General features: G+C 33.6%; 1 protein-coding gene across 1 annotated transcript; it reads left to right on the top strand.

The window, feature by feature from the left end:
- The first annotated feature begins 1,449 nt into the window (after positions 1–1,449).
- LOC122198135 (uncharacterized) lies at positions 1,450–8,128 on the top strand. Its single transcript, XM_042902309.1, has 2 exons — positions 1,450–2,649; positions 7,956–8,128. Exons 1-2 carry the CDS (start codon positions 2,163–2,165, stop codon positions 8,066–8,068), a joined length of 600 nt encoding a protein of 199 aa, XP_042758243.1. The 5' UTR covers positions 1,450–2,162; the 3' UTR covers positions 8,069–8,128.
- Positions 8,129–16,935: the final 8,807 nt, after the last annotated feature.

Genomic DNA, 16,935 nt, shown 5'->3' with positions numbered 1-16,935 from the left:
ATTTCAAAGCTAGGTTTCCATGAACTGGCCTGAGGGAAACCCGTTTATAGTTCATTTGAGAAGAAACCAGTAAGAAGAAGGTCATAAAGAAATCAAACCTGATGATGAAGACGACGAGAGTTCCATCATGGAAGACCACCTGCTAGTGCGCTTGGAAGGAGATATGGCGGAAGTGAGGGATCTATGGGTTATTACAATCCCAATTCATAGAGATACATTACAAATGGGTAGGTCAAATTAGATGCTAAACTTGAAATTGAAATCAAAATTGAAACAAAGATGGATAAAAAGAGCGAAACAGGGGTTTCCATACCGTAGAGGTGCGGGGTACCGATCGGAGAACGAGAGATGGATGCAAAGAGGGAAACAAGCCCTATGTCGAAAAAGGGTAGTAGTTACCCCTTGAACCGATTGTTTTTTTAGAAAAAGCGTGAATTGGATGGTGATGTTATATGATTGTGCAAACTGATTCCTAATTCAATGGGATATTTTGTGGTGTGCGTCGACTGGAAGAAGAAAGAAGAAATCGAGGTCTTCATCGGTTGTGTTATGGGGTGTCGATCAGACGATCACCATAGCTGTGGCTCTGATTCTTTCTTCCAAACTTGTTGAATCGGTCAAGATGTAATTCCTTGAATATATGGCACGATGCAAGAGAGACTAGGTCAAAAATATTGATTTTATTTCCTTAATTGCAGGATTTCAATTAAATGATTCCTTAATTAAAAAGTACAAAATGTCCAATATACCCTTAAATGATTTATTTAATTGTTTATTATTTCCTAAATTCCTATTGGTGCATTCATGCACACAATACTTGCTAGAAACATTTGAACCTAACTCTCTCTCTCTCTCTCTCTCTCTCTATATATATATATATATATATATATATATATATATATATATATATATATATATATATATATATGCGTTGTCTGTGGGCTATAAACACAAACTAAAGCATGCTCTAGTGGTTAACGTGTTGGGCAATCATAAGAGATGGCGCAAGTTTGAAACTTGCTATCCTCATTTTTCTCGATTTATTTTGCCAACGTGTTAGTATATCCGACATCGTCCTATTACTGAAACTTAGCCAACATTCTCTTCTATATAAGCTCGTCATCGTCTTTTTTTTCTATTATGTCTAACACTCATTGAGCCCCATTACTAATACTTAGCCAACATTCTCTTCTATATAAGTTCGTCATCGTCTTTCTTTCCATTATGTGTAACATTGATTAAGTCCCACATCGCTTGGGATATCTGAATTTCAGTTGTCATCACCATTATATAGTTAATGAGTTGAGGTAGATTTAAGAAATAAGTTTGAGGTTTGGTTTGAATTATAAAGGAGGGATGCGATAAGATCAGGAAGCTTGCAGGGTTGTGATTTCTCGGTATATTTCAATGCGTATTCTAATGGTTTTATGGTCTATTTTCAGTATGGTGGTATAGCGAGGAAGACCTGTTGGCAATTCTGGTGCAAGCGAGGGTTCAGGCTCAGGTTCAGGAGTCGGTCCACTTGATGACCAGACGGGGGAGTTCATCTCATCAGAGATTATGTGCAGTATCCTTGAGCAGACTCCTGTGATCTTTGGCACGGTCAAGGAGGGTATTCTAGAGATTCTTATGAGAGATTGAGCACCTTTCACGCTGAGATTATGGCTTTGGTCGGGACACGTTCTTTGACTTTCAGGGAGTTTTGGGCATATGAAGCTCCAGATTATCATGGGGCCAGGGACCCCATTGGGAGTAGCAAGTGGTTGGCAGATGTTGCTAACACCTTCCATACCAGCCATTGTGCCAAGGGGGACAAGGTCATACTAGCTTCCTATCTTATGAAGGATAGGGCACGTGATTGGTGGGAGGAGGTAGGGCGTGCTATCGGGGATGATGTTGCTATTGATTCGATGACCTGGAGTGATTTCTCGACCAGGTTTTGAGCTAAGTTTGCACCAGTGATTGAGGTGCAGCAGCTGGTGCGAGAGTTTAAGGATCTCCGTCAGACTACTGAGACGGTGGCTGAGATTACTGCGATGTTCAGGGAGAGGGCACTTCTGGTTCCGCAGTATGTGGCGGACAAGGAGATGAAGAAGACCCGGTACCACAAGATACTGAGGAGTGACATTAGGCAGTTTGTTAGCTGATCCAGCTGCAAGAAGATGGAAAACATGATAATGAGGGCTAGGGAGAAGGAGATGGACTTGGAGATGGAGAAGAAGAGGAAGCCAGATTCTGTGTCGAGTGTTAAGGGTTCGAGCAAGAGGCCAAAAGTATCTGATTCTAGACAGAGAGGCCAGCATGGCCGTAGCCGCAATGACAAGTTCGGCAAGATGCACGAGGGGGCATGCAGAGTGGGTTGTTCTGGCTGCTTCAAGTGCGGTCGAACTGGTCATATCAAGATGGATTGTACTGCTGCCACCCCCTCTACTCTGATATCTTATCTGATTTGCTATCAGTGCAATCATAGGGGCCACAAGAAGGCCCAATGTCCGAGTTTGGTTGCAGTAGGACCGGTGTCAGCACCCGCCCCTGCGACTTTGAGGATTACTGACGGCAGTCTGGGCCAAGCAGATGCGTCAGTAATGAAGAGCATGGCTTTCCAGCTGACGGTGGAGGAGGCGCGTGCAACTCCCGATGTTGCGACGGGTATGTATCTTCTCCTTATCTATTTATTTATATTTAATTGTTTCTTATGTTTATGTGTTTCATTTATGAATGACATATCTTTTTTGGTATTATTTGATTCGGGGGCTACCCGATCTTTTGTATCTCTTGAGCTTAGCAAGAGATTTGCTGGAGCTCCAGGGGAGCTGGATTGTCCTCTCGATGTGGAGATTGCAGATAATAGGATGGTCAAGGTTGCGAGAGTTCATCGGGATTGTATCCTCCAGTTGTTCAGTGAGCGGTATTCGGCTGATCTGGTTCCTATTCCTCTGTTGGGAACAAGGTCATCGTGGGCATGGATTGGCTGAGCCCTAATGGGGCAGTGATCGACTGTGAGCAATAGTTGGTTTTGACTCGAACCCTAAGTGGGGGAGAGCTGGTGATTCAGGGTGAGAGACCGTAGTATGGATCGGTTATGTGTTCTGCAGCGAGGGCCCAACGATATCTTCATCAGGGATGCTTGGGTTTTGTCGCCTATGTCATGGATACCCGGGATAAGGTTAAGGCAACCGTGGACGATGTGCCGATTGTGCGGGAGTAGTCGGATGTGTTCCCGGAGGATTTGCTTGGGGTACCTCCGGAGAGATAGTTGGAGTTCAAGATTGATTTGGTTCCAGGTGCGGCTCCGATAGCCAAAGCACCGTATCGGTTGTCTCCTCCTGAGATGCATGAGTTGTCTACACAGCTGCAGGAGCCGTTGGACAAGAAATTTATTAGACCGATCAGTTCGCCTTGGGGTGACCCGATTTTGTTTGTAAGGAATTAGGACGGGTCTCATCGTATCTGTATTGATTACCAAGAGCTGAATAAGGTAACAGTGAACAACCGTTATCCCTTTCTGAGGATTGATGATCTTTTCGACCATATTCAGGGTACATATTTGTTTTCCAAGATTGATCTTCGATCGAGTTATCATCAGATGCGAGTTAGGGACGAGGATGTGTAGAAGACAGCTTTTCAAACTCAATATGGTCATTATGAGTTCGTGGTGATGCCTTTCGGGCTCACCAATGCTCCAGCCGCGTTCATGGATCTCATGAACCACGTTTGCATGCTGACGCTGGATCGGTCTGTGATAGTCTTTATCGATGATATATTGGTCTATTCCAAGACTCAGGAGCAGCACGAGGAGCACTTGAGGGAGGTGCTTGAGACCTTGAGGAGGGAGAGACTTTTTGCAAGGTTCTCCAAGTGCAAGTTCTGATTACGTGAGGTGCAGTTTATGTGACACCTTGTCAATCAGTAGGGTATTCTGGTCGATCCGGTCAAGGTTGAGGTCGTGATGCAGTGGGAGGTTCCGAGGTCTCCATCTGAGATTCGGAGTTTCCTTGGTGTAGCGGGTTACTATAGGAGATTCATCCATGATTTATCCAAGATTGTTGTTCCATTAACCTGACTGACCAAGAAGTCGGTGGCATTTCGTTGAGGGTCTGAGTAGCAGACAACTTTTAAGACTCTTAGGCAACGATTGTGTGAGGCACCGATTCTGACCTTGCCGGAGGGTGTTAATGATTTTGTGGTTTATTGTGATGCCTAGATCATATGTTTAGGTGCAGTGTTGATGCAGCGGGGTCATGTGATTGCTTACGCTTCGAGGCAGTTGAAGCCTCATCAGGCGAATTATCCGACGCATGATTTGGAGCTGAGGGCGGTGGTTTTTGCCCTCAAGATTTGGGAGCATTACCTCTATGGGGTTCGTTGTACTATTTACACGGACCACAAGAGTCTGAGGTATTTGATGGATCAGTTGAACCTGAATATGAGGCAACGTTGTTGGTTGGATGTGGTGAATGATTATGATTGTGAGATCCTTTACCATCTGGGGAAGGCTAATGTGGTGGCCGATGCTCTTAGCCGCAAGGCGATCGCGACTCCGATTCAAGGTATAAGCTTGAGGATGACAATGATTACTCCGTTGCTGGAACGGATTCGAGAGACGCATGTTGAGGCTATGAAGGAAGAGCGCCGGAAGTGTGAGCGGATTGTGGGTCAGGTGGCTTCCTTCGATTATGATAGCCGTGAACTGTGGACTCTGCATCAAGAGGAGGCTCACAAGTCGAGATTCTCCACTCATCCTGGGTGACGATGATGTATATGGATCTTTGCCATGATTATTGGTGGCCCTGCATGAAGCGGGATATATCATGGTTTGTGGAGCGGTGCTTGACTTGCAGGAAAGTCAAGGTCAAGCATCAGCGATCTCACGACAAGATGCAGCGTTGGAGATTCCCGTATGGAAATGGGAAGACATCACCATGGATTTTATCACAAAGCTTCCCAGGACCGCGTGCGGAGTGGATTCTATTTGGGTCATCATGGATCAATTAACTAAGAGCGCACACTGCATCCCGATCCAGGAGAGTATTTGTGCAGAGAAATTAGCCGAGATTTATGTCCGGGATGTGGTGGCACGTCATAGGGTGCCGGTGTCCATGGTTTCAGACCGGGATGTTCGTTTTGGTTCCATATTTTGGAAGCGATTTCATGACGAGATAGGCACTCGTCTCCATTTCAGTACGACATTTCATGCGCATACGGATGAGTAGAGTGAGCGGACTATCCAGACTCTTGAGGACATGCTTCGTGCGCGTGTATGTGATTTTGGTGGGAGTTAGGATACGTATCTTCCCTTAGCAGAATTTTCGTATAACAACAATTATCACACTAGCATTGATCGACCTCTTTTCGAGATTCTCTATGGGAGGAAATGCAAGACCCCGATTGTTAGGGAGAGGTCGATCAGTGATTCATGGGGGAGTACCGAGGTGGTGCTCAAGACCAATGAGCTGATTCAGCAGGTTTGAAGTAGGATCTAGACAGCTCAGAGTCGGCAGAAGAGTTATGTTCATAGGCGTCGGTTGGACTTGGAGTTTTAGGTGGGGGCAGAGTGAGCGGACTATCCAGACCCCTGAGGACATGCTTCGTGCATGTGTATGGGATTTTGGTGGGAGTTAGGATACGTATCTTCCCTTCGCGGAATTTTCGTATAACAATAATTATCACACTAGCATTGATCGACCTCTTTTCGAGATTCTCTACGGGAGGAAATGCAGGACCCCAATTTGTTGGGGAGAGGTCGATCAGCGAGTCATGGGGAGTACCGAGGTGGTGCTCAAGACCACTAAGCTGATTCAGCAGGTTCGAAGCAAGCTCCAGACAGCTCAAAGTCGGCAGAAGAGTTATGCTGATAGGCGTCGGTCAGACTTGGAGTTTCAGGTGGGAGACATGGTTCTCCTGAAGGTGTCACCTTGGAAAGGTGTCATCCGATTCAGGAAGCGGGGCAAGTTGGGCCCCAGGTATACTGGTCCCTTCAGGGTTGTGGCCCGGGTGGGCTGGGTAGCTTATCGTCTTGACCTCCAGTCGAGCTTAGTTAGATTCATAGCACATTTTGTTGTCTCTCAGTTGCGGAAGTGTTTAGTGGATGATTCCACATTTGTACCTTTGGAGGATATTCAGGTGGATGACCGTTTGAATTACATTGAGAGACTGGTGGCAATTTTAGATTGGAAGATGAAAACCTTGAGGAACAAGGTTGTGGAGTTGATTAAGGTGTAATGGCTGCACCGCAAGGGGTCTGAGTGGACGTGGGAGCCAGAGGAAGAGACGAGGGAGCGTTATCCAGAGTTGTTCGGGGCGGCGGACTTTGAGGATGAAGTCTGATTCAAGTGGAGAGAATTGTAACGCTCGATCCACATATTATTCATTTTTGGTCCCTCATATATTAAGTTATTGCATTTTGGCCTTGTTTTGCAAGTTTGTGGGTGAGGAGGGACCATTCTTGCCAAGATTTGATTTTTGGATGTGGAGCTTGAACGCGGGGCGTTCCTTTAGGGGAATGTAGGGTGTTTACGCGTGGACCTCAAACCCTAATTTTTAGGGTTTAAGACCTATTTAAACACCTTAAGTACCAGGTGTTGGCCTCATTTCCAGCCTCCATAGCCCTTAACCCTATTCTCAACACCCTAGATCCTCCTTGAGTGTTGTGAGCCGTTTATGTGTGTTTTGGTGTGTTTGAAGCTCACTGAAGGAAGAGAAGCTTGGTACAAGGTGGTGGTTCAAGTAGGAGCTTTTAGATCTTCGTTCTCTGCTCCATATCCAATACATTTAAGGTAGAAAGCTCTAACCTTGCTCATTAGAAGCTTAGATCTAAATTTTTATGGATTTTAGCCCTTTTTTGGTCCCACGGTTGAGATCTTGTGGTTTTGATCACTCCAGAAGCCTTTAGTTGCTTCTCATGGTGTTTATGATGTTTTAGATTCATAAATTATGCATGTTTAGAGTTGTAGAAGCCCCATGCACCAGATTAAGCCCTTTTTATGGAAGTTGAATGCTATATCTTGAAGTTGGGACCTTGTGGGGCATGAAAAGCTGCCAAGACAGTGACTTTATGGTTCTAGATGTTATATAGGACTTGGATCTACGTTTTGGTCATGTGGCTTTAAGCATTAAGTTCTTAATGATTTCTTTTGGGAATCAGAGTGCGAACGCCCAACGTTGGGTTAAGGAACACCCAACGTTCTGGCTGAGGCTCGCGATCTGTTGACTGGTGACGAATGCCTAGCATTTCACAAGGGAACGCCCAACGTTCAATCCATCAATGGGCTTCCTTGGGCCATTTTCTTGGACCTTGTTATTTTGGGCTTTAGTGGATCATCGAAAATCGGGTTTTGGACTATGTATATGTTTGGGCTTTAGGGGGTAAAGCCCATTAGAGAAGTTTAGGCCAAATTTGGAAAATTAGGCCATAAGTGGGCCACTGGTGGGCTTTGGAAGACTATCTAGTGATGGACCTTAGTCATGAACCATGTTAGGCTAGGGGTAAAATGGTCATTTTACCCTAAAATGGATTATTGGATTTTGATTGGATGTTATTTTGCACTAATAGCTCGGGAGTCATCAGGGCAGCAGCTAGAGATTTCCTTCTGTGAGATTCAACTTTTCGAGATGAGTTTCCTCACTGGGTTTAGCGGGTCGAAGGCACCAATGCCGGCCCATGTTTATGTTATGTTAGTATGCTAGCTGCCTTCATGACTCTTGCATGCATATGTGTTTATATGCTTTCCGGACTAAGGCCCGATGTGGGGTGGGCCCCGATGACTATTTGTATGTTATGTATCTATGTGATTATTGCATGTGTATGTGTTTATTTGATATATGCTATATGTAGGTTGGGCGGGGCCGATCTATTACTGAGCGGGGCCCACTATATGTTTATTTTATGTATGGTATATGGTAGTTTGGGGAAACTCACTAAGCTTTGTGCTTATAGTTTTCAGTTTATGTTTCAGGTACTTCCAAGGGAAGAGCTCGAGTTGACTGCATCGCACACACCAGTGGAGTTCCGCATTTGAAATTCACTCTAATTTTGATAACACTTGTAACATTGGTTTTGCTATATTGAATGATTGATATTTGAAAAATACTATTTTATTTATTATAAGAAAATGAAAATTTGGGACCACATTTTTGGGATGTCACACATGTAGCATCCTCTCTCAAAAAACATACTCCACCATCATAACCATCTTTACATACAATGAACTAGGCTATAACCCATGGGAACTACAGTTACAAAATTAAATGAAATTTGATAGTTAAAAATTATAATAATTAATCGACTATTTTCGCAAAATTATTAATTTATAGAGTTATATGATTTTGACGTGACTTTATAACGGTTGAATAAAATAAATATGTGAAACATTTTTTAAGATACATGAGACATCTTTATATGTAAATAAAGAAAAAAAATGATAATATTATATAATGAAATATAAAACTGAATGAAAAAAATAAAAAAAAACTACCACAATTAGTTTACATAAATGGTCCATGTTTTTTAAAGGTTATAAAAATTTTACATAACAGTTAATAAAACAATAAACTACAAACACACAATATTGAAGAAGTACAATGAACCAAGAAAGTAAGTAGAATACTATGAATTAATCATATTAAGAAGGTGTCAATATAGGAGAACATAACCAATATGAATATATATATATATATATATATATATATATATATATATATATATATATATATATATATATATATATATATATATATATATATACTAAATAATGGAGAAAGGGTGAGAATTTGAACAAAACAATATTGAGATTTATTGGATTAAATAACATGCAACTTAATTTTGAACTCATTTAAACACACAGATACAATTATTACAACACTAAGCGAATCTCCGCGCCTTGCGCAAGAATAGAATTATATAGTTAAAATAATAATTTTTACCAAATTATTATTTAATATTTCTTGTTTGAAACAAAATGTTAGTAGTAAAGCAAACATATAGTTAACATATTAATTTTATTAAAAATTATAGTTTAATTTTTAAGTTATTGTGATATATACAATTATTTGATAATTTTATAAACCGTTTAAAATTGTGTAAATTATATATCAAATGAATGATAATATAACGGACAACAAAACGTATGAACAAAAATATAAACTGCAACTTTTAGTAACATAAAAATAGAAAACATCTATTATAACATTTATATTAAAAATATATATATATATATATATATATATATATATATATATATACAAGGACTAATAAAAATATATGAAAAATAAACACTATAACTTTTAATAACATAAAAACACTTAAACATCTATTATAACATTTATATTAACTCTTCATATTTAAATCATAAATCTCTTCAAATACATTAATGTTTTTAATGAGCAAAACTTTACAACCTTATTAAAAAAAGAAAAATAAAAAAACTATTAGTGATTACTAATTAATAATCATCAGTTAAAACCTCTTGAGTTGTAACTAATAAATATACATAAATTAGAAAACTCTTGAGTTGTAGTGTGAGTTTCAAATGAATGCGGTATTTGGAAATGTATATTTATTATTATTATTATTATTATTATTATTATTATTATTATTATTATTATTATTATTATTATTATATTCTTTTAAATAATTGGCTTTGATGCATCATTTTAATCCCTTCAATAATTAAACATAAAGATATTTAATTATAAATTTATAATATACATAGGTGCAGATACATGTTAAACAAATCACACACACACACACACACATATATATATATATATATATATTCATAAATGTCATATGTAACTCTTGTCGTAGTAATATATATATGTTCAAAATTATGTTATCTTTTAAATATTGTCTTTTAAATATGTTGTGTAGGATAGCCTAGCAAAAAAGTAATAGAAAATAAACATAATCAAAATAGAAAAACTACAATCAAATAATTAAGAGCATTGGGTGGTTGAATATATAAATAAAGATGTTACATAAACATACATTTAAATCAAAAGAAAAAACTAACGCTCGTCAACTTTGCTCAAACAAAAAAACCTATATCCATTTTATGAATATTCTTTCTTTATTTAACACCATTCAACCATAGAAACTTGATGACAATTCTTCACTAACCTGCCATCAAAATATTTTTCTTGAAAAAGAAGAAACAGAAAGATATTCCAAGCAAAACATTGATGTTTGGAGAGTCTTATTCAAGATTGAGTAATACACACAAATCACATATAAAGATTAAATGAGAAACTGAATATAAAGAAAGAATAGAAAAACTTCATTTGTTTTGGCTGAAAGAAAAAATCATATTACAATTACCATTGATGCGATATAACTCATTTCTTCAAATCATCATATTTGGATCGTGAATGCTTCAACTATATGAAAACTTTTGAGTCACAACATCTTCAAATCCTTCTTACATGTAAGATTTTATATAACACAAAAGACACAAAAGATTGATCTTTTTATAGTAAATTTTTCACTAAATGCTAATTAAACATAATATAAGTTATAAAACTTTTGAGTGTTAAATCATAATTAAGAAAAACTTTTGAGTTGCATTAGTTAAAAAAAGGGGTTTTAAATGAATGTGGTTTGAGAAAGTTAAAAAAAAGGGTTTCAAATGCATGAGATTCAAGAAAAAATGTTAACTTTATAAGTATGTACTAGGCGAATGCCCGCGCGTTGCGCAGAAGCATCTATATATATGAAATCTTTACAAATATATGTTTTTTAAAATATAATAATAATGTTGGTATTAAATTTGATATAATAATTCTTATACTAAGTTGATATAATATATTGATTATTTTAAATTAAATGATAATATATATAGATCTATTAAAACTGCATAATCTCAATCTTTTGAACGATCTCTGCCCGCGGGTTACTCATGAATAATATTAAATATAATATACGGTTTAATGTTATTTATTTTGTAATTTTTAATTATTTTTTAAATTTATTTGGTTAACGTTTTAATTTCTATCATTGTAATTATTAAAAACCTCAAACCTTTTTTTTATTTTAAATGTAACAATATAATCATTTATATAGAATTATTTTTAACTATTGTTATTGTAAGTTATTTTAAGCTATTTATTTGAAAACTTTTAACGATTATAAAAAAAATTTAGAAAAAATTTTAGTTAAATTAATATTACAATTTAGTTTTTTCATTTAGCACTAAAATTTATCACTTTTAACTATTCACAAAATACTTTTTGGATTTTTTAAGTGGAACTGAAATTTATATTGAAGTTCACCCTGTCATGTTATATTTAAATTAACAATTTAAATATTTTGTCCAAACTTTTCAAAAGTTGTAGCTTTAAACTGATAATGGTTTACATACAACAACATATTAAATCTAATAAAATTAGTATAATATGTTATAGTTAAAGACATACCTTTATAAGTAGAAGTAAAATATTATTTTAATATTGAAATTTAGTTTATTTATGATTACACTTTTGGTTTGATACTTATTTAACCTTATTAACCACCTTATAATTTTTATTAGAAAGACACTACAATTTATCACTTTTAAATATTTATAAAATATTCTTTGGGTTGTTTAAGTTGAACTAAAATTTATATTTAAGTTGATCCTGTAACGTTATGTCTAAATTAAAATTTTAAGTATTTATACAAATTGTTCAAAAGTTGTAGCTTTAAAATGATAATGGTTAACATACAACGACATATTAGACCTAATAAATAAAGTATAATAGGTTAAAAGTTAAAAACATAACTTTATAAGTAGAAGAAAATATATATTCTTTTAATAATAAAATTTAGTTTATATATGATTACACTTTAGGTTTGATATTTATTTAACCTTATTAACCAACATATAATCATAATTAGAAAGAAATTAAAAATTTATGGGAGTTTCAAATGAATGTGGTGAAAGGAAAAATACATGAGAGTTTCAAATGAATGTGGTGAAAGGAAAAATGCTTCATTTATAAGTATAGTAGGCGTATACCCGCACGTTGCGCAAGATTAGTATAACATGATAAGATTAACGATTTGAATTTCAAAAGACTTATATGGAAAACATTGAGGGTGAATATATTAACTGAAAAACCACACCAAAACCAAATCAACCAATATAATTAAACCATTATAATCGAACCATTACTAAAAGATGGTGTGATTTCTAATATTTATTAACCGAATACATATATATTATAATGTATATAATATGTAATTATATTGGAAACTGAGAATTTGAAGAGTAATCATGTCATGGTTATCAAGTACTTAATTTTGAATTAGATTTACTTATATAATTTAGTATTAGTTAATCATCATTAATTTACCACTTTTATTTTTAGCAACCTATTTTCTAATTTTTCACTTTTATAGCAATTATTTTTTGTTGCTCACATTTTATAGTAATGTATTTTTTATAGCAATTATTTTTTTCTTTCTCATATTTTATAGTAATGTATTTTTTATAGCAATTATTTTTTTCTTTCTCATATTTTATAGTAATGTATTTGTTATTTGCATTTCATTTTGAATCGTTGTCGTTAACCGATATTAATCAATAACTGAACACCATTAATGGACTGAAATGTTAACCAATACATATTGGTTATCAAAATTCATTAACCAATTGCAATGATTATGGTTTGGTTTTGGCCTATAACAGTACCAAATTGACCCATACACCTTTAAAAAATATAGAATATACATAAATTTTAATTAATTATTTTTTGAAACAACATATATAATATATGATCACAACATGTATACAATATACTTTACATTAACGATTTAACCACAACATACAACAATTGTAATAAAAGAATACTACAATATATATATATATATATATATATATATATATATATATATATATATATATATATATATATATATATATATAAGGTAAAAGCTCTACCATAATAAAATAATTCCAAAAATAGTCAAAATACTTCTAACCAACACAAAAATGTTTTCTAACCAACACAAAAGGTTTTATGATTGTTTTCATTGTCAATTGTATGTTATTTATATGTGTGTCTATACAAAATATTCACCTTTTTATTGTAATGTTTTCATTAAATGCATATTAAACATAATATATATGTTATAAAACTTTTGAGTGTTTAAGTCATTATTAAGAAAACTTTTGAGTGGTATTAATTAAAAGATGAGGTTTCAAATGAATATTGCTCTAAGATGTTATAAAATATTATAATTACTTTAAATATACTCTAATGTGTATATATATATATATATATATATATATATATATATATATATATATATATATATATATATTAAATCCAAATCATTATAATAGCATCCACATTAGCATCCACTTATATATATATATATATATATATATATATATATATATATATATATATATATATATATATATATATATTAAATCCAAATCATTATAATAGCATCCACTTATGGTCAATCAATTTAGATAGGTGTATTTTAGGATCATATCATCTAAATGGAATCCATTTATATGTTGTGAGTGAATTTAGTTAGTTAAATGTAGTTTTTTATATGATATATTTTTAGCTATTGACGTTGTTGATTAGAAAACAATTTATTTAAACATTTTTTTTATTTCATTTATGATTAATTTCAAACTTTAATTGTTTTTCCAATGTATCATAATCTATATATATATATATATATATATATATATATATATATATATATATATATATATATATATATATATATATAATTTTACGCTGTTTAAGCTATTATTGTTATCATGTTGTTTTATGAGAATAGTTATAACAATTTTAATTTACTAATCATATAAAAACAATATTTGTTAATAAAATGAGAACTATAAACATCTATTGGTGTTTAATTGTTAATGAAATTAAGCATTTGGTTGAAAATACTTCAAACACTACAATTGGATGAAATTTTAAGTTATTTATAAATAAAGTTACCAATAATGCTAATTATTTTAAATCTTACTTGTCTTCAATCGTGTCGTACAATAAAGGGCAAAAATAGAAAGGAAAATCGCATTCCAATATTAAAAAAAAAAAAAAAACATCTAAGAATTTGTTTTATATAAGTGGAACAAAGATAAAACTTTAAGAGAGTGTTTATAACAATTTTATTTACTAATCATAGAAAAAACAATATTTGTTAATAAAATGAGAATTATAAACATCTATTGGTATTTAATTGTTAAGGAAATTAAATATTTGGTTGAAAATACTTCACATACTACAACTGGATGAAATTTTAACTTATTTATAAATAAAACTATTAATCAGAGAGGGAAGGACTTTCTAACTGAACTTGACTTTTTAATTATTTTAAATTTTACTTGTGTTCATTTGTGTCATACACCAAAGGGAAAAAATAGTAAGGACAATCACATTCCGATATTAAAAAAAAAAGGTAAACATCTTAGAATTTCTTTTATATGAGTGGAGGAAAGATAAACTTGAGTAGCAAGATTTTTTCAACACAAAGATAAAGATACCTAAATAAAACAAATATAATTTTTTTTACTCTATCATAACATAAGCCATAAGGTTAAATGATCATCTATGTTTAACGTGGATATGATGCATACAACAAAAAAAACCCCTACAATCAAAGTATCGATCATTCTCATATTTTTCTTGCCCGTAAACACCATGAACACAAACTAAAATACAACTATGAATATAAAGTATAATTACAACCACTCATAAAAGGAAACTATAACATAATACAAACATAAAGTTACCACAAAACAACCCACAGTGCACAATAATCTTCATATAACATAAAAAAAGATATTAACATAGAAAAACAATATTACGAACCAAATCCTAATATCAGACATCCACAACAATTAAATATATACAATATGAAACCACTATTTTTTTTAAATCCATAGCACAACAAATCATATTTTGCCTTTACTACATAAAACACGATGTAATCAACATTCTTCTTACATGAGTGATTGGAGAAGTGTAGTGCAATGTTGTTAAAACTGAAATGTTCCAAGTTGGTGACATTATAAACTAAGAAGATGCAGAAAGAATTTCACTCAAAGTGAGATGCTTAGGAAACCAAGAACTAAATAGAGAAACAAAGATTCATAAATCACATGTAACAACTTATATAATATGCTTGATGTATAAGTAATTAATAATCATTATTAAAATACATTTGAAAAGTCATTGGAGAATATGAAAAAACATGGAAGTTTCAAATCAATAATCATTATTGATTAATTATTTTGAAGTTGAAGAGGTGTGGGAGTTTCAAATGCATGAGGTGCTAGGAAAAAAAGGAGTGGGAGTTTCAAATGCATGAGATGCTAGGAAAAATGCATCTTTTATAAGTATAGTATGATGATATGAAGAAGTAAGGAAAATTCCAACACTTAATTCAATATAAAGGAAATATCACAATTTAACCAAATATGTGAAATATAATCACACAAATTTGGTCTTAATATCGTTTAAATTAATTATCTCGTATAGACGATAGAAAGCAAAACATAACATACACCACCATTTTTCATACTAACTTTAGCATAAGATCATCTAAAACCAGGCATAGTTATAAGAAATTTGTCACACCCCGCTAAAGCGGAAACACGAGGCGTGGCAGTATAAAGGGTTTCATAGCAAAAGTTAAAAGACAACACCAACCATAGTATTAAAAAGCATTACAAATTTACAATGGGTTTGAACAACTTTTAAAAGAAATTACAACGAAAATTGGAATACAACACATGTGAATGCTCCTAACAGTGAAGTGTCCCTAAGTGCCACTTACTCAATGATTCCTGAAAAAGCATGTAAAACGAGCGTTAACTATAAAAATAGTTGGTGAGTACTCACAAATAAAAAATAATAATAATAGTATTGGTTTCATGAATCGAAATCAAAGTTTTGATAAAAGTTTCCATAAATCGAAATATATTGCAAAAATGAGTATTAAGTTTGTATAAACAAAGTTCATTGTTGTAATGAGAAACAAGGTTCATTGCTATAATTAATAAACAAGTTTATCGCCATAATTAATAACAATTATGTATATGTATGATCAAAAAATGAGTTCCCAACCAAGCCTATGACTGATGCCCTATCAAGATCTATGTTTATCGTTCCATAGATTATACGGTATCATGCACTCCAGCAATCGGGCGAGTGAGGAGTTGTTAATTCCTAATAGCGCTACCCATAATGACCATTGGCTCAAAGAGTTAATGGTTGGATTAAAGTATAAGGGAAGGGACTTAAGACAATAAGGCCTCATGTTTCAAGTTTCATAAACATACATAGCAAAATATAGCAATCAATTTTGATACAAATCAATTTAAATACAACGAACAATAAATAGATTTTCGGACATGCTTTTCCACCCCAAAACATAAAACCTGAAAATAGGGGAGTGATGAATTCTCACAATGCATTGAGATGATGCAAATGATGCCTTGATCTAAGTTCCACTTGTACCACTACCAATTCCTACAATAATGGTATTTGCTAGTGAGTCTCTAATCGAAATATAACACTAATATACATACTACTACAATAGAATTATGCCAATATTGTGTCAAACTTTAATATTGATAAGTTACAAACATTTTTCCGTGGAAATTAAATTTCAAAGAATCAATTGTTATATAACAATCTAAGTGGAAAATTCCCATTATTGAAATGTTAATATTTAACATTTTAAGAGGTGTTCCAATGATTAAATATTCACAAACTAAATCAATTTAGTTCTAAACTTTCCCAAAATTTGCATTTCAGTTTTAATTGAAGTCAAAGACCTTAAGATAAATTGTCTTGAATTTTTGATTTGTCTAACTATTTTTCAACATTTAATTCCTTGAATAATCATGAAATCATGGAGAAATAGTAAATTATCATGAAAAATTCTTATCATTTTTTTGTAACTGTTTTACAGTGTACATA

This window comes from Lactuca sativa, chromosome 5 (genome assembly GCF_002870075.4).
Source record: "Lactuca sativa cultivar Salinas chromosome 5, Lsat_Salinas_v11, whole genome shotgun sequence".
NCBI lineage: Eukaryota > Viridiplantae > Streptophyta > Magnoliopsida > Asterales > Asteraceae > Lactuca > Lactuca sativa.
The sequence above is the reverse complement of the archived record's forward strand: the minus strand, read 5'-3'. Positions and strand labels throughout refer to the sequence as shown.

Excerpts from the sequence above, each read along its gene's own strand:
- LOC122198135 (XM_042902309.1), top strand. The coding sequence starts at position 2,163 with ATGGAAAACATGATAATGAGGGCTAGGGAGAAGGAGATGGACTTGGAG. Across the intron at positions 2,650-7,955 it reads AACTCCCGATGTTGCGACGG|GTACTTCCAAGGGAAGAGCT; the intron begins GTATGTATCTTC and ends TTTATGTTTCAG.